This window comes from Blennius ocellaris, assembly GCF_963422515.1.
Source record: "Blennius ocellaris genome assembly, chromosome: 18".
Taxonomy (NCBI): domain Eukaryota; kingdom Metazoa; phylum Chordata; class Actinopteri; order Blenniiformes; family Blenniidae; genus Blennius; species Blennius ocellaris.
Genome location: NC_137667.1, coordinates 23,674,304 through 23,692,335, shown reverse-complemented (window position 1 = coordinate 23,692,335; position 18,032 = coordinate 23,674,304). Strand labels below are relative to the sequence as shown.

At 45.8% G+C, this 18,032-nt stretch overlaps 1 protein-coding gene across 2 annotated transcripts in view; it reads left to right on the top strand.

The window, feature by feature from the left end:
* Positions 1–1,912: 1,912 nt before the first annotated feature.
* Positions 1,913–18,032, top strand: part of LOC308143338 (connector enhancer of kinase suppressor of ras 3-like) — a 52,372-nt gene continuing 36,252 nt past the window's right edge. For both annotated transcript variants that reach the window (XM_080514082.1, XM_080514081.1), the window contains exon 1: positions 1,913–2,028. In XM_080514082.1, coding sequence (XP_080370208.1) covers positions 1,977–2,028 — 52 coding nt within the window. In that variant the 5' untranslated portion in view covers positions 1,913–1,976. The remainder of the gene's footprint in view (positions 2,029–18,032) is intronic.

Genomic DNA, 18,032 nt, shown 5'->3' with positions numbered 1-18,032 from the left:
AATAAAGTATCAAACAACACAAAAATCAACAGTCAATATGTCAACTGAGAATCAGCGGGATGATATTTGGACAAGAGATCATTTAATAAATTAGCCTTGGAAAGAGTCAAGTAGAAGTAGAAGGTGATGTCAAAGATTTGTCCTCTTTGAAATAAAATTAATGCGAAATTAAAATGGAAAAACTTAAAATTAGCTTTAAAATTAATTAGATAACTGTCAATATGACAATTTACATCAGAGATACACAGCAGAACAACATTTCGATGCAGCATCAATGGTAAAACACAAAAAGTACCTAGACAAAATACTTTATAATCCCTGCGATAAAATGAGGTCCCCGGCAGGGTGGGTGGTCCTCAGGGCCCTTCACAGGCAACGATTTCCTGCCACATCCCTTATTGGTGGCAATGAGACCCAATGATCATCTCTGCAGCCTTCACCACCCTCTTCACTGATTATATATCAATTCTACAATGAAAAAATAAAAATGTCTTTGTGAGTTTCTCCACATTGAATAAACTCTTATTTTCTTCTGAGACTATAGATTTGTAAGTTGGATTAATAGCTATTATTATTATTATTATTAGTTGGATAATGTTAATTTTGTCATTCTGACTACATATGTTTGAATTCTTTTTTGAACAACTGATAAATTCAGGAAAATGTTTTTACCTGGCTGACATGTTTCATGCAAAACATTCGGAAAAACCAGATGAGAGCAAAAACCAGATCACTATCCCAGACATCCAAGAAATAACAGATCTCAGACAACAGATGATGAACAAACAGCACAGCAGTGAAACCACACATTAAACTCCAAGAGCTCTTCATACACCCAAAAGATCAAATAGACCCGGACAACAAATGAAACGTAAAATAAGAAATCCATGTAAATCAGGCTTCCCCAATTCCGGGTCTCGAGGTCCGGTGTCCTGCAGGTTTTCGCTCTCTCCCAACTTCAGCACGCCTCAATCTGATGTTGACGTCATCGTCAAGCTTATAAACAAGGCAAGTAACGAGGCCCTTATTGCATTCAGGTGTGTTGCAACTGGGAGAAACCTAAAACACGCAGGACACCGGACCTCCAGGCCCGGAACTGGGGAAGCCTGATGTAAATCATGTAATAAAACATACATCGGTGAAACAGGCAGATCCTTTAATATAAGAAAGAAAGAACATCAAACAAAGTGTAAAAGAAACAGCAGGATGACTCGTGAGATCAAAAAAAGACACGGCAGAAGAAGAAAATGGTGAATCAGCATCATGGACCACTGCAGAACAAACGACCTCGTCATGACCTGAAATGAGGGAAGGGTCGTCACAGTGGAGAGGACGGGATGAAGGAGGCCGGTGAAGTCAGGAAGCAGGATGAGGGGGCCTACATCCTGTCACAAACCTGGAACTGCATCCTCCAGAGACCACCGGAGGGCGGGGGGCGTGGTCACCCGGCGTGGGGCGTGAACGGTCACAATTATTATTATTATTATTATTATTATTATTATTATTATTATTATTATTATTATTTAGAATAGAATAGAATAGAATAGGATAGAGCTTTATTCCTCCCCAGGGGTAACACAAACGGCTCAAGGTAAAAAGGTGCAGGAATTATAAAATTAAAGAATTTAAATATGTAAACATGTAAATATCTAAACATTATTATTATTATTATTATTATTATTATTATTGTTGTTGTTGTTGTTGATGATGACGATTATACGCCACCTGAAGTCCTAATTTGCATACTGGCTTGTGATTGGTTGAAAGCTCAGCGGGGCCCCGCCCACACGCCTCCCCGCTCAGAGCTCTGCTCTCTCGGTCAGTCAGCGGTCGGCCGGTCGCTCGGTAGGGCGGCTCATCCAAACCGGGCTTGTGTCTACCGATCAGCGGCGCTCCGGTGGTCGCCGGCGCGGCGGCTGGTCGCTCCGGGTGGAAGGGGCTCGTGTGAAGTGGCGGAGGATTCGGTGTGAACCGACATGGAGTCCGTCGCGAAGTGGAGCCCGCAACAAGTGGTGGACTGGATGAGAGGTAGGACGGCTGCCAAATAGTGACACCTTATGTTTTCGGATGGCTCACTTTCTGGACGCTCTAAACTTTTTTTACTTTTTTTTTTTTTTTTCTGGTTTCCTTCCCTCACTTTTCACACTTTTCATGTAATTTAGTATCAACACAGTGAGGCCTTCGTTTTAATGGCTTCACTAATTGTTGTCTTAAATTAAGGCACGTGACATTGGAGCTTAAACAGCAGCTGAGTTTGTTTAGATTTGGAAGATATTTGGTTGTTGTTTTTAAAATTGGCCAATTGTCAGAAAGGATAAGATGATAAAATGAAAGATTTTAAATGTGTTTTCTTGGTGGAAAACTATGGATCATTGCAGCTGGTTGAAGACATAGCACTTTTAATCTTGTAGAAGTTTCATCATCATTTTTCAGTTAAAAGTTAAATGATCAAAAAACTAGTGTGTTAATGTGTTTTCAGTTGTGTGAAGGTGAAGATAAATCTAACCTAAAACATTGTGCCACTTACATTTATAATCAGTTTTTAGGTGTAGTGGTTAGCACAGTTATCACAATGACTAAATTCCCTGTTTGAGTCCAGCTTTGCAAAGGTTGTGGGCTTTTATTTTCTGAGTTTTTGTCTTTATCACAAAAACCATTTGCAGTTGGTTGGAGTCTGTATGTGTGAATTTGATTGTTAAAAGTTTGATGGATAAAATAAAAAAAATGTTCTGAACAGTTGGATGTGTTTTAGTCCAGGTTCGGTTACACAGCATTTCAAAAAGAAGCTTTTTTGTTTAAGAAAAGTTTAGCCATTACACACCAACGTTTTGAAAACGAAGTCCGTTTCTCGGAAACGGCAGAAACACTGAAAAAATGTTTTTTTTTATGTTGGGCCACTAGTGGGTGCTGGTGATTGTTTTTATAGTCAAACCACATGTGCATCCATAGACAATATACTATAAACAACTATTGACTGGCTGTGGTTTTCACAAGCAGCGTTTCTGCCGTCGACACGGAGACGGAGCCTCAGCATTTGTAAAAAGTTGTGTTTTCCCCCCGTTTCCATGGAGACAGCATTGTTAAAAGCTTTCACCCTGGGAGCTGTTTTCAAAAAGTTTCATTTTTGGTGGCTCCAAGCACCGTAGCGTTTTACATTTTCCCTTCGTTGTCATGTAAACAATGATTTTAATAGCCGGATTTCTCCAATTGGAGATGATAAAGTACTTCCTACTACTATGATTTGGTGTGTTTTATTTGCTTTTCTCAGTTTTTATCAGACTGAAAAAGCTTGAGGAAAGAAAATGAATTGATACAGGAAGCTTTTGCTAGTTCATGGTAGGGCTGTGATATGGTGTTATTAGACCCTGACGGATTCCAACATGCTGTAGTCTGACAACGCAGAGAGAGCCTAGAATTGTCTGGAGAACACATTGTACATGTCACAGTTCTATGTCATATCAGATGTTTCACGGGCACCTGACCAACAGATCATAGCGGATTACCAGGTGTGTGTGTGTGGTTGTATAGCGAGGAGGCGTGGCTGAAGGGGAACCGGGGAGGTGGTGCCCAAGAGGAGCTCCATCGTGTGGAAACGCTTTGGCCTTTCCCCGCATGACAACACATAAACAGGCATGATTTACCCGTGGCTGCGCTGCACAAACACCGTTCAGACGTAATCTGTCATGAATCCTCACTTTTCAGAAGGAGAGGAAACCTCTGCCAGATGTCTGAAAAGTCAAATGTTTTCAAGCTGTTGGGTTTTTCATAATCAGGTTCTAGATGTTGGCATTTAATTGTTTAAATCGCTGCACTTTAGGAGAGAACCTCAGGTAAAGAGGTCAACGCATAGAAATGTAGAATCATTTATTCTTTTCCTTTAATTTTAGGGTCACATTTGTAAGGGAATGGGTTTGTTCTATATGTGTATATCTATGTATGTATGTGTATATATTGCACCGATTAGTCCTCATTCATCACTGCTCATTAACTCTGTTCTTGGGAACCTGGTTTGTGGCTGAGACATTTTTTGCTTTAAAATACAGCACAGTCTGCACTGGGGGGTGGAGGGTTGGACCCCAACATGACAAGCTCCTTGGGAGTCCATTTTTTCATGATTTTGCTAATTCATTGCACATATCAACATCACATGTTATATATGTGAAATTGTGCAAAATAAATAATTGAAATGAAATGAAATGACATTTCAGTTGTGCAGATGAGGCCGTTTCTACATGTGGGTACTGCATGTGTATACACACGTCTCCAAGTATTTAGTCTATGGTAATAGAATACATGTATCTCTTTATTTGTTATATTTCCAATAATATCATTCTATAATCATCACTGTACATGATTATATATATATTAAATATGATATATAATTATATTATTAGATTTTCTTTAATTCATTTATTTTCAATTGATAATTACCCTTAATATAATTGTCCTAATATATATTATTTATTTATGGAGAAGGGGTGTGATTTAATAAGTTATTCTTCTTCCACTCCTTTTTGGACATAATTCTATTTTACTAAGGGTCCGTCCACACCAGGAACCTGGTTCAACTAAACCAGATGTTTCTGGCCTGTCGTCCACACCAGGAACCTGGTTCACCTAAACCAGATGTTTCTGGCCTGTCGTCCACACCAGGGACCTGGTTCACCTGAACCAGATGTTTCTGGCCTGTCGTCCACACCAGGGACCTGGTTCACCTAAACCAGATGTTTCTGGCCTGTCGTCCACACCAGGAACCTGGTTCACCTAAACCAGATGTTTCTGGCCTGTCGTCCACACCAGGAACCTGGTTCAACTAAACCAGATGTTTCTGGCCTGTCGTCCACACCAGGAACCTGGTTCACCTAAACCAGATGTTTCTGGCCTGTCGTCCACACCAGGGACCTGGTTCACCTGAACCAGATGTTTCTGGCCTGTCGTCCACACCAGGGACCTGGTTCACCTGAACCAGATGTTTCTGGCCTGTCGTCCACACCAGGGACCTGGTTCACCTAAACCAGATGTTTCTGGCCTGTCGTCCACACCAGGAACCTGGTTCACCTAAACCAGATGTTTCTGGCCTGTCGTCCACACCAGGGACCTGGTTCACCTGAACCAGATGTTTCTGGCCTGTCGTCCACACCAGGAACCTGGTTCAACTAAACCAGATGTTTCTGGCCTGTCGTCCACACCAGGAACCTGGTTCACCTAAACCAGATGTTTCTGGCCTGTCGTCCACACCAGGGACCTGGTTCACCTGAACCAGATGTTTCTGGCCTGTCGTCCACACCAGGGACCTGGTTCACCTGAACCAGATGTTTCTGGCCTGTCGTCCACACCAGGGACCTGGTTCACCTAAACCAGATGTTTCTGGCCTGTCGTCCACACCAGGAACCTGGTTCACCTAAACCAGATGTTTCTGGCCTGTCGTCCACACCAGGAACCTGGTTCACCTAAACCAGATGTTTCTGGCCTGTCGTCCACACCAGGGACCTGGTTCACCTGAACCAGATGTTTCTGACCTGTCGTCCACACCAGGAACCTGGTTCACCTAAACCAGATGTTTCTGGCCTGTCGTCCACACCAGGAACCTGGTTCACCTAAACCAGATGTTTCTGGCCTGTCGTCCACACCAGGGACCTGGTTCACCTGAACCAGATGTTTCTGGCCTGTCGTCCACACCAGGGACCTGGTTCACCTAAACCAGATGTTTCTGGCCTGTCGTCCACACCAGGAACCTGGTTCACCTAAACCAGATGTTTCTGGCCTGTCGTCCACACCAGGGACCTGGTTCACCTAAACCAGATGTTTCTGGCCTGTCGTCCACACCAGGAACCTGGTTCACCTAAACCAGATGTTTCTGGCCTGTCGTCCACACCAGGGACCTGGTTCACCTGAACCAGATGTTTCTGGCCTGTCGTCCACACCAGGGACCTGGTTCACCTAAACCAGATGTTTCTGGCCTGTCGTCCACACCAGGAACCTGGTTCACCTAAACCAGATGTTTCTGGCCTGTCGTCCACACCAGGAACCTGGTTCAACTAAACCAGATGTTTCTGGCCTGTCGTCCACACCAGGAACCTGGTTCACCTAAACCAGATGTTTCTGGCCTGTCGTCCACACCAGGGACCTGGTTCACCTGAACCAGATGTTTCTGGCCTGTCGTCCACACCAGGGACCTGGTTCACCTGAACCAGATGTTTCTGGCCTGTCGTCCACACCAGGGACCTGGTTCACCTAAACCAGATGTTTCTGGCCTGTCGTCCACACCAGGAACCTGGTTCACCTAAACCAGATGTTTCTGGCCTGTCGTCCACACCAGGGACCTGGTTCACCTGAACCAGATGTTTCTGGCCTGTCGTCCACACCAGGAACCTGGTTCAACTAAACCAGATGTTTCTGGCCTGTCGTCCACACCAGGAACCTGGTTCACCTAAACCAGATGTTTCTGGCCTGTCGTCCACACCAGGGACCTGGTTCACCTGAACCAGATGTTTCTGGCCTGTCGTCCACACCAGGGACCTGGTTCACCTGAACCAGATGTTTCTGGCCTGTCGTCCACACCAGGGACCTGGTTCACCTAAACCAGATGTTTCTGGCCTGTCGTCCACACCAGGAACCTGGTTCACCTAAACCAGATGTTTCTGGCCTGTCGTCCACACCAGGAACCTGGTTCACCTAAACCAGATGTTTCTGGCCTGTCGTCCACACCAGGGACCTGGTTCACCTGAACCAGATGTTTCTGACCTGTCGTCCACACCAGGAACCTGGTTCACCTAAACCAGATGTTTCTGGCCTGTCGTCCACACCAGGAACCTGGTTCACCTAAACCAGATGTTTCTGGCCTGTCGTCCACACCAGGAACCTGGTTCACCTAAACCAGATGTTTCTGGCCTGTCGTCCACACCAGGAACCTGGTTCACCTAAACCAGATGTTTCTGGCCTGTCGTCCACACCAGGAACCTGGTTCACCTGAACCAGATGTTTCTGGCCTGTCGTCCACACCAGGGACCTGGTTCACCTGAACCAGATGTTTCTGGCCTGTCGTCCACACCAGGGACCTGGTTCACCTGAACCAGATGTTTCTGACCTGTCGTCCACACCAGGAACCTGGTTCACCTGAACCAGATGTTTCTGGCCTGTCGTCCACACCAGGAACCTGGTTCACCTAAACCAGATGTGTCTGGCCTGTCGTCCACACCGGGAACCTGGTTCACCTAAACCAGATGTGTCTGGCCTGTCGTCCACACCGGGAACCTGGTTCACCTAAACCAGATGTTTCTGGCCTGTCGTCCACACCAGGAACCTGGTTCACCTAAACCAGATGTGTCTGGTCTGTCGTCCACACCAGGAACCTGGTTCACCTAAACCAGATGTTTCTGGCCTGTCGTCCACACCAGGAACCTGGTTCACCTAAACCAGATGTGTCTGGTCTGTCGTCCACACCAGGAACCTGGTTCACCTAAACCAGATGTTCCTGGCCTGTCGTCCACACCAGGAACCTGGTTCACCTGAACCAGATGTTTCTGGCCTGTCGTCCACACCAGGAACCTGGTTCACCTGAACCAGATGTTTCTGGCCTGTCGTCCACACCGGGAACCTGGTTCACCTGAACCAGATGTTTCTGGCCTGTCATCCACACCGGGAACCTGGTTCACCTAAACCAGATGTCTCTGGCCTGTCATCCACACCAGGAACCTGTTTCACCTGAACCAGATGTTTCTGGTCTGTCGTCCACACCGGGAACCTGGTTCACCTAAACCAGATGTTTCTGGCCTGTCATCCACACCAGGAACCTGTTTCACCTGAACCAGATGTTTCTGGTCTGTCGTCCACACCAGGAACCTGGTTCAACTAAACCAGATGTTTCTGGCCTGTCGTCCACACCAGGAACCTGGTTCACCTAAACCAGATGTTTCTGACCTGTCGTCCACACCAGGAACCTGGTTCACCTAAACCAGATGTGTCTGGTCTGTCGTCCACACCAGGAACTTGGTTCACCTAAAGGGCTTTTCCTCCAGAAAGAACCAGGTTCTAGTTGAGGGCCGGTTCTTAAATGAGCACCGCCAAATAACTGGTTGTTTTTCCACCGTTAACGGAGCCAAGTGAGAGCCGGGAACCAGGAGACGGACCGTAACAGTGGAAGAGTTCAAGCAGATCAGCATATTTTGTTTTCCCAGATAGAATCAGCTTTAATTTGGCTCAAAAACAAGCAGTTCACAATTATGGGCCACTTTAGTTACTTAAAAATACTATATACATTTAAAAAAAACCTTCCAAAACCTTCCAGGTGGATCAGTTTGCTTTGCCTGCAGGTTGCCAGCTGACAGAGTGAACCTCCAGTTATATTGTGCTTTACTTTGTTTTAAAGGATTCTAGGACAACTCGTCCCCGGACGACCACTTGTCCACAAGACTGCAACCCGGGACAACTCGTCCTCAGACAGAACCCTCAGCGAACAACTCCTCCACGGATGAGATTTCATAATTTTTGGGAGAAAATAAATCTTGCACAATGTAGTTTTGCATATTATTTTTTAATTGAAATGGTATATATGTTTCATATATCTGTGCATATATATTTAGTATGGTATATGTTTTTTTATTCTCGTTTGCACCCCCCACCGAAACATCAGCACTGCCTTGTGCTGCGCTGCAGGTTCCAGGTGTTAATGACTGTATCTGTCATATTTTAATCATGTTTATCATTAAAAGTCGCCATCGGAAGACGCTCTTACATGATGCACATGACGCATTATTCAAAGCTGTCAGCTACGAAGGCGTTATTCCGTTCCGACATCGAGACACTACAATGTCTTTACACTGTTACAAAGATATATTAGTCCTGAGCGAGATGTCAAAAGTTCTCCATTTGTAATCCTGCAGTTTTTTTCAAAACCAGTGTTTAAAGTCGGCACTAGTTTAACGGGCGTAATGATATTGTTGTTATGCGCGCTGCGTCTCAATCGCATGCATCAAGCTGGTATGCTCGACACTGCTGGTCCACTAGGAAAGCGCAAAACATTAAAAATGGCGGCAGCTGCGATAGATCTTACGGCTCTACAACAGGAGGAAAACATGACAAAAATAAGCCTTCAAAAATATGCAATAATGCTGAAAAAGCATGTAATGTCGCGAACTGTACGAGCCCCGCAGCTCGTTAACGTGTCAGAAAGCTTCCGACACGTTAAAGTGGTGTTTTAACTTTATTATTGTGTCAAATATACAGAATAATATTCAGATACAGTTAATAATCCTTCCAAATGTGTTAAATATACTTTGAAATCCAATCTTTCAAACCAATTATGCTGAAAAACAATCGTTGTGGACGAGCTGTCCGGAATCCTGAGGACGAGTTGTCCAGGTTTGCAGTTTTGAGGACGACTTGTCCGCAGACGAGTCTTCCGGGGACGAGTTGTCCACGCACCGTTTTAAAGCCACGCCAGCGTGGTTGCCTGGCAGCTGTGTGGGATTTGCATTCCTGCACTGAGCCACGGCGCTCAGCCAAGTGTTCTTATTCATGACAGGGCGTCATAAAGCAATAAAAGCAGCAACAGCAGCTACCAGGTCAGCTGTAAACGTCCACAGTCGGCTGTGATGGAGGCTTGTTTTTAATTAAGTGGAGGTTTCGGCTGGCAGCTGCTGGAGTGTTGCTGCTGCGACGTGTCTTTTGGGGCAGTAATCGTTCTTTACATGGCGGATTTTTCTGGTCTTTCTTCTATTAAAAAGAAGAGTGTCAGGAATTGTGTTCTCTGATTGTAAATTTGATTAAAATGATGCCCACAGGCTGATGTTCTGTATTATTGTTGTCTGATCTGCAATGTTTGTGAAAAGCCCCTTAGTTCTGTTTTACATTGAGAACAAGTTTGTCTGATAGTAACTTTTTTAAATATTTTGAAGGAACTCTGACTGCAAATGATTAGATATTGGGGATATTTTCCGAGGTCATGAGTCGTTTCCAAATTGAATAGACTCTGAGGAAAGGCATGTCAATTTTAACTGTCCGGTTCATTGTGGCGCTGTGACAGGCAGCGTGTGTCTCGCCAGCTCCCACATCACTTTTATTTACTGCGGTGAGAAGAACGTGAGCATTACATCGGGCCCAACTCTCACACACATCATGCATACCAACACACTGTCATTTGGCGGCAGAGACAAAGCGGCGCTGGCTGAAGTAGAGCGTGGAACAATGGCCGCCCTCCACAGAGGTGGGACCCCCCCACTGTGTGCAGTGTCAGAGGGCCGCTGTGATGTGGCCAAGGTGCCACTAAAAGCACGTCTGACCTTCACACTTTTGTCCTGATTGAAAAGAGCTGCCAGCGTCAATCGGCTCCACCTTTTGTCCCCAAAGGATTCCAGTGAAGCCACAGGTGGCGAGCTTCGTCCTGCGCCTCGCCAGAATGAACAGAAACGCTCCGATTCTGCAAACCGAAGAAGCTGCACGTTTGGCTTTGAGCGTTGCTCTGCAGACGTCGTTGAGGCGCTCGGTAGCAGCTGTTAGCGTTGACAGTTTTATGAACTCAAAATTACTACTGAACACAAATCCATCCAATTGCTCAGTGACGGCTCTGGTTTGTTTCACCGCCTGGAGTCAAGTCACAACCTGCACAGAGGAGCCACATTAAACTGAACACGTTTGATATGTGTGTTCATGCTGGGAGTTCCTCCTCCCCTCGTCGTGTCCATCCCAGTGACACTGGCGCCCTGTTGGCACCATGTTTCAAGTGAAAAGTTGTTCATGCTTTTTTTGTGTTCATTCCGTTAAAGAAACGTTTTGCTTTTACACGGGGGAGTTTTGATCACGATGTCAATTTGAGAAATGTCAATTCTTGGGCACGACTCTTTCTCATGACTTGAGTTGGCGCTCTGATTCCAGTAACGTCGCTATGAAAGCAACACAGCGCCTCTTCTTTTTACGTAAGCTACCTGATTTTACTGAATATGTTAAGATTCTTTTAAGCTTCTACTATTGTTTTATCGAGAGTCTTAACCAACTGTGTGGTTTGGAACCAGCAGCTTACATGTGACTCAAACGCATCTCACATGACAAAGATATCGTTACGCCAGTAACAATAATACCAACTTTAAACACTGGTTTCTTTTTAAAACTGCGTGATTACACATGGAGAACTTTTGACATCAACCTCAGGACTAATACATCTTTATAACAGTGTAAAGACATTGTAGTTCCCTGATGTCAGAACGGGATAATGCTGCTTTGTAGCTGACCGCTTTGAGTGATGCGTTCAGGTGCATCACGTAACTCCGCCCTCCGACATGTTAACAAGCTGCGGGGGTCCTACAGTATCGACGTTACATGATAAACATGATTAAAATATGACTGATAGTCATTAGAGAGCTGGAACCTGCAGCACAAGGCAGTGCTGGAGTATGGGGGGGGGGGGGGGGGGGGCGTCGTGTGTGAAGAAGACCATTCTTCACCAGAATAAATAGCCATATGATACCATATTAAATATATATGGACTATATATGAAACGTATATGTAATATCAATTAGAAATAATATGGAAAAGGACATTGTACAGAATTTATTTTATCCAAAGAATTCTGAAATCTCAGAATTCAACAGAACCTGAGTCTGTTGTCCTCTGAGAGTGCTGTCTGGGGATGAGATGTCCTCTGAGAGTACTGTCTGGGGATGAGATGTCCTCTGAGGGAGCTGTCTGTGGATGAGATGTCCTCTGAGAGTACTGTCTGGGGATGAGATGTCCTCTGAGAATACTGTCTGTGGATGAGATGTCCTCTGAGAGTACTGTCTGGGGATGAGATGTCCTCTGAGAATACTGTCTGGGGATGAGATGTCCTCTGAGAGTACTGTCTGGGGATGAGATGTCCTCTGAGAGTACTGTCTGGGGATGAGATGTCCTCTGAGAGTACTGTCTGGGGATGAGATGTCCTCTGAGAGTACTGTCTGGGGATGAGATGTCCTCTGAGGGAGCTGTCTGTGGATGAGATGTCCTCTGAGAGTACTGTCTGGGGATGAGATGTCCTCTGAGAGTACTGTCTGGGGATGAGATGTCCTCTGAGGGAGCTGTCTGGGGATGAGATGTCCTCTGAGAGTACTGTCTGGGGATGAGATGTCCTCTGAGGGAGCTGTCTGTGGATGAGATGTCCTCTGAGAGTACTGTCTGGGGATGAGATGTCCTCTGAGAATACTGTCTGGGGATGAGATGTCCTCTGAGAGTACTGTCTGGGGATGAGATGTCCTCTGAGAGTACTGTCTGGGGATGAGATGTCCTCTGAGGGAGCTGTCTGGGGATGAGATGTCCTCTGAGAGTACTGTCTGGGGATGAGATGTCCTCTGAGGGAGCTGTCTGTGGATGAGATGTCCTCTGAGAGTATTGTCTGGGGATGAGATGTCCTCTGAGAGTACTGTCTGGGGATGAGATGTCCTCTGAGGGAGCTGTCTGGGGATGAGATGTCCTCTGAGAGTACTGTCTGGGGATGAGATGTCCTCTGAGGGAGCTGTCTGGAGATGAGATGTCCTCTGAGAGTACTGTCTGGGGATGAGATGTCCTCTGAGGGAGCTGTCTGGGGATGAGATGTCCTCTGAGGGAGCTGTCTGGGGATGAGATGTCCTCTGAGAATACTGTCTGGGGATGAGATGTCCTCTGAGGGAGCTGTCTGGAGATGAGATGTCCTCTGAGAGTACTGTCTGGGGATGAGATGTCCTCTGAGGGAGCTGTCTGGGGATGAGATGTCCTCTGAGGGAGCTGTCTGGGGATGAGATGTCCTCTGAGGGAGCTGTCTGGGGATGAGATGTCCTCTGAGAGTGCTGTCTGGGGATGAGATGTCCTCTGAGAGTACTGTCTGGGGATGAGATGTCCTCTGAGAGTACTGTCTGGGGATGAGATGTCCTCTGAGGGAGCTGTCTGGGGATGAGATGTCCTCTGAGGGAGCTGTCTGGGGATGAGATGTCCTCTGAGAGTGCTGTCTGGGGATGAGATGTCCTCTGAGGGAGCTGTCTGGGGATGAGATGTCCTCTGAGAGTACTGTCTGGGGATGAGATGTCCTCTGAGAGTACTGTCTGGGGATGAGATGTCCTCTGAGGGAGCTGTCTGGGGATGAGATGTCCTCTGAGGGAGCTGTCTGGGGATGAGATGTCCTCTGAGAGTACTGTCTGGGGATGAGATGTCCTCTGAGAGTACTGTCTGGGGATGAGATGTCCTCTGAGGGAGCTGTCTGGGGATGAGATGTCCTCTGAGGGAGCTGTCTGGGGATGAGATGTCCTCTGAGAGTGCTGTCTGGGGATGAGATGTCCTCTGAGGGAGCTGTCTGGGGATGAGATGTCCTCTGAGAGTACTGTCTGGGGATGAGATGTCCTCTGAGAGTACTGTCTGGGGATGAGATGTCCTCTGAGGGAGCTGTCTGGGGATGAGATGTCCTCTGAGGGAGCTGTCTGGGGATGAGATGTCCTCTGAGAGTGCTGTCTGGGGATGAGATGTCCTCTGAGGGAGCTGTCTGGGGATGAGATGTCCTCTGAGAGTGCTGTCTGGGGATGAGATGTCCTCTGAGGGAGCTGTCTGGAGATGAGATGTCCTCTGAGAGTACTGTCTGGGGATGAGATGTCCTCTGAGAGTACTGTCTGGGGATGAGATGTCCTCTGAGGGAGCTGTCTGGGGATGAGATGTCCTCTGAGAGTACTGTCTGGGGATGAGATGTCCTCTGAGAGTACTGTCTGGGGATGAGATGTCCGGGGTTGCAGTTGCAGTTGCAGTTGCAGTTGCTGTTTCTTTCCACAAATGTACCTTTCAGAAAAGTTGCGTTTTCTGCGCTCTACATGGAAATGGAGTCTGACTTTTTTGTTGTTATTGAAAAGTTGTGTTTACCATTGGATGGAATGTTTAAAAAAACAAACTTGCATTTCCCTCCATGTCCATGGTTTCCTGAGTGTTTTGAAAAACTGTCAGTTTCCACAGACATGGAGTCTGACCATTTTCTTCAAGCTCAACCATAGAAACCGTTTTCAAAAAGTGGCTTTCTTAGAAAGTCTGAGCACCTTTGTCCAGTAAACGGACACCCACAATGCAACAAAGGTTTTCAGTTTTCACTTGAAAATGTTGTTGTTTAAATGGGGCCTAAATCTAGTGAATTCACCAGAAACAGGAAACTCCTAAACAATAATAATAATATTAAAGCGCTCCATGTATGAGCAGGGAGAACATGCACGCTCCACACCGACAATCAAACCGGCGTGTGGTTGATTTGAGGAGAGTAAAATAACACTCCACCTCTGCCTGGACCCTCAAAAACATGACTCTCAGAATATTTTCAGCCGTGGATGAATCCACGTGTTGCCGTGGCTATTTCTGGTAACAGTACAGTATTAGCAGTAAAGTACAAAATATTATCAACAGGTCTGCGTGTGCTTTCTGCTGCAGAATTGTACTTTTTGGGACAAATTGTTTCACATTTGTGTTTAATCCTGCAGTGTTCAATGTGTGTCTCTGAAGTAAGCGTGTGTGTTGTGCAGGTAAAAGAGTTCCGCCTGCCAGAAGATCAACACTGTATTTGTCTCTATCAGGAGCTAAAGGTCGTTGACCCACATCCTGCTGCAGTATTCACAGTGTGTGTCCTCTGGCGGTCCGTGCTCAGGATGTGTGTGGAGTCAAACCCTTCATGGTACCTTGATGTGGATGGAGGTTGGAGGGTCTAGTGAGGTTTAATCTGCGCTGTGATTAGCAGCAGCGGCGCTAGCTGGTGGTCCTGACCGTCTAACATGTCCGCTTCTGTTGTTTGTGTGTTTGGCTTTGCTTCGCCTCTTTGACGTCAGCGAGCGCGACGACAGACGCTCTCCCTCCTGAGCGACACACAGAAGAAAAGCAGGAAGAGGCGCTCGGCGGCCGTTTCCTGTGATTCACCTCAGAACGGGGGGGGGGGGGGGGGGGGGGGGGGGGTCACCTCCAAACCACCTCCCCCGACTGTCGGCCCTCGTTCAGACAAATAGCTGTGTTCAGAAGAGCGGTGGCGGTGGTTTCAACCATTCGTCACTTTACAGAGTGGCGGCTCCATTATGGAAGAATCCTAATCACCATTATTATGGGCAATATTGAAATCACCATTATTTACACGACGATGTCTTTGAACTTGGAACAGCGTTCATTGAACATGTTTAAAAAAAGACGCCTGTTAAGTATATGAAAATATCTTGTAATGTCGTCGTAAAAAATAAACTGTTGTACTACTGTTGTACTTGCACTCAATCTCGAAAACAAGGCATAAATAAAATACAATAAGAGATAGATATACTTCAATAAATAAGTCCAACATAAATACTTTGATAAATTGTTCCAAAATAAAATAGTGGCGGTGTCGAGCCGATGAAGCAAGGAACTCCAAACTTTTCCCTCCATTCTAACACACTTCTCAGAAACGCTTTTCTTTTCGCTCTATTTTTCTCTCATCTCTCCATCTGTCGTGTAGCGACTTCCTGTCTACAAAATAAAGTTCCCCACCGCCCCACGGTAACTGGGTGAATTATGACCTTAACTGATCACCACAGTGGGGAGCTTTATTTTGTAGAGAGGCGGGGTTTCCGGTCTGTAGTATTTTGGTGTAACAGCGTGTGACGCTGATCTCATGTTGAAGAAGAGTTGCTGAGAAGTGTGGATTAATGGAGAATAAAGTTTGAACATGTTTGAACAATTCCTGTTCATCGACTCTACAAGATCATCCTTTTTCCTCCATTAGATGAATTCTGAGATGGCCTGGAGCCAAAATCCTAATCACCATTAAAACTCCATGAATTGAGCACCGCACTCTAACCCTAACCCTGCAAACATCGTCTGGAAGCAACGTTTCAAGGGAAAACACATCGTTTTTGCACTTTCAATTCAAAAAGGTGTTGCGTTAACACACCTTTTTTAATAACAATGATGTCCCTTTACACAAAAACAGCAGAAAAGCTGAAAATGGTGCAGTTTTCATTTTGGGCCATTAGTGGGAGCTGTTGTGCGTTTTTGTAATGAAACCACACTCGCATGCAGCAGAGAAAATATGATATAAACATTAACAAAGGGAGAACAGGACATTCTGGTAGACAGACGATCAAGTTGGATTGTTATTACAGTGACTATAATCCTTCCTTGTACTGGTGCTTGTGCAGAGGAAGAGTCACTGCGGTGCACATGTGCAGTAGCAGTGTTTCACACAAGTTGTGTTCTGCTCCAGTTCCATGGAGACTGAGTCGGAGTGTTTTAAAAACTTCCCGTCTTCCCCTGTTTCCATGGAGACAGAGTCAGCCTTTTGAAAAGTTTTTCAAACACTTGTGCGAAAGTTGGTTAATCTTTATTTCATTCATTGACAAAAAAAATAGCAAAACAATTCAATACAAAACAAAGAAAAATGAAACTCCGTTTCCATGGAGACGGAGTCTGAGGGTTTTCAAAAAATTACGTTTTCAGTGACTCTGAGCACCGTTGTCATGGAAACAAAAAACTAAAGTTTTTCGTATTCACTTTAAAAGGACAGGTAAATGAAGGGGCCAAACCTGCAGTAACACGTGGACAGTTGTTAGTTTAACACCAAGCACTAATATCAACCAAGTGGTTCCAGTTTTGCAACAACTGTCAACTATTTACTCTTTTAAAAAAAAGGTGATTGCTTCCTCTTGTCCCCCTTTCGGCCCATCACCTCTGAAAGGAAGCACTTCATGCTGGTTTCCTGGTCGTGTCAGCGGCAGCATGTCGTCATCAGAGGGTTCTGAGTGGCAGTACACCTGTCAGAGAGCAGACAAGTATGTGGATGTGTCTGAACACGCCACGCTCCTACGCTGATGTTTACCTCTGAGCCACAGCTGCCTGATCACTTCACTTCAGTCGCACCATCATCCGAAGAACATTCCTGTGCTTTGATCACACGTTCATGGATCCCACAACATGATGTATGTGTTCATGTGTCACTACTTGCATTAGAAACGACATGAATCACTGACAAACTCTGAGAATGAGTTCTGAATAACGAAAAACATGTTGTACAACTCTGACTGAGCAGCCAAGTTCCCCTACGATTAACCAGGATTAAGATTTTAATACTGATTTGACGAGAAAACGATTTTGGTAACTGGGAGGTGAAAAAAGAACCAGAGAACGAATAAAGAATAAAGGTGTGATGTTGATATAAAACACAAGGCACACTTGAAATCAAGGAGTGCAGGACAGATTTGCTTGTGTAGCACGTTAACGGAACAATTTAGTCATTAAAATGTACTTTTTTTAAAAAGGTTTAACCCTAAAGTGATGTTGAAGCTTATTTCTATGGTTCAAGGTTTATTGAGCATTATAGGACTATACTAGAAAGAAAACTATTGTAAAGGGAAGTGAAAGTGGGGGTGAAGTTGTGGCGGTTGGTAGAGCAGTCGTCTCCTAATCGGAAGGTTGCAGGTTTGATTCCCATCTCTGCCTGCCCACATGCCAAAGTGTCTTTGGGCAAGATGCTGAATCCCAAACTGCCTCTGTGAGCGTAGTGAGAGAGTGAGTGGTTGGTGGTGGTCAGAGGGTGAATGTAGTGAGAGAGTGAGTGGTTGGTGGTGGTCAGAGGGTGAATGTAGTGAGAGAGTGAGAGGTTGGTGGTGGTCAGAGGGTGAATGTAGTGAGAGAGAGAGTGGTTGGTGGTGGTCAGAGGGTGAATGTAGTGAGAGAGTGAGTGGTTGGTGGTGGTCAGAGGGTGAATGTAGTGAGAGAGTGAGTGGTTGGTGGTGGTCAGAGGGTGAATGTAGTGAGAGAGTGAGTGGTTGGTGGTGGTCAGAGGGTGAATGTAGTGAGAGAGAGAGTGGTTGGTGGTGGTCAGAGGGTGAATGTAGTGAGAGAGTGAGTGGTTGGTGGTGGTCAGAGGGTGAATGTAGTGAGAGAGTGAGTGGTTGGTGGTGGTCAGAGGGTGGATGTAGTGAGAGAGAGAGTGGTTGGTGGTGGTCAGAGGGTGAATGTAGTGAGAGAGTGAGTGGTTGGTGGAGGTCAGAGGGTGAATGTAGTGAGAGAGTGAGTGGTTGGTGGTGGTCAGAGGGTGAATATAGTGAGAG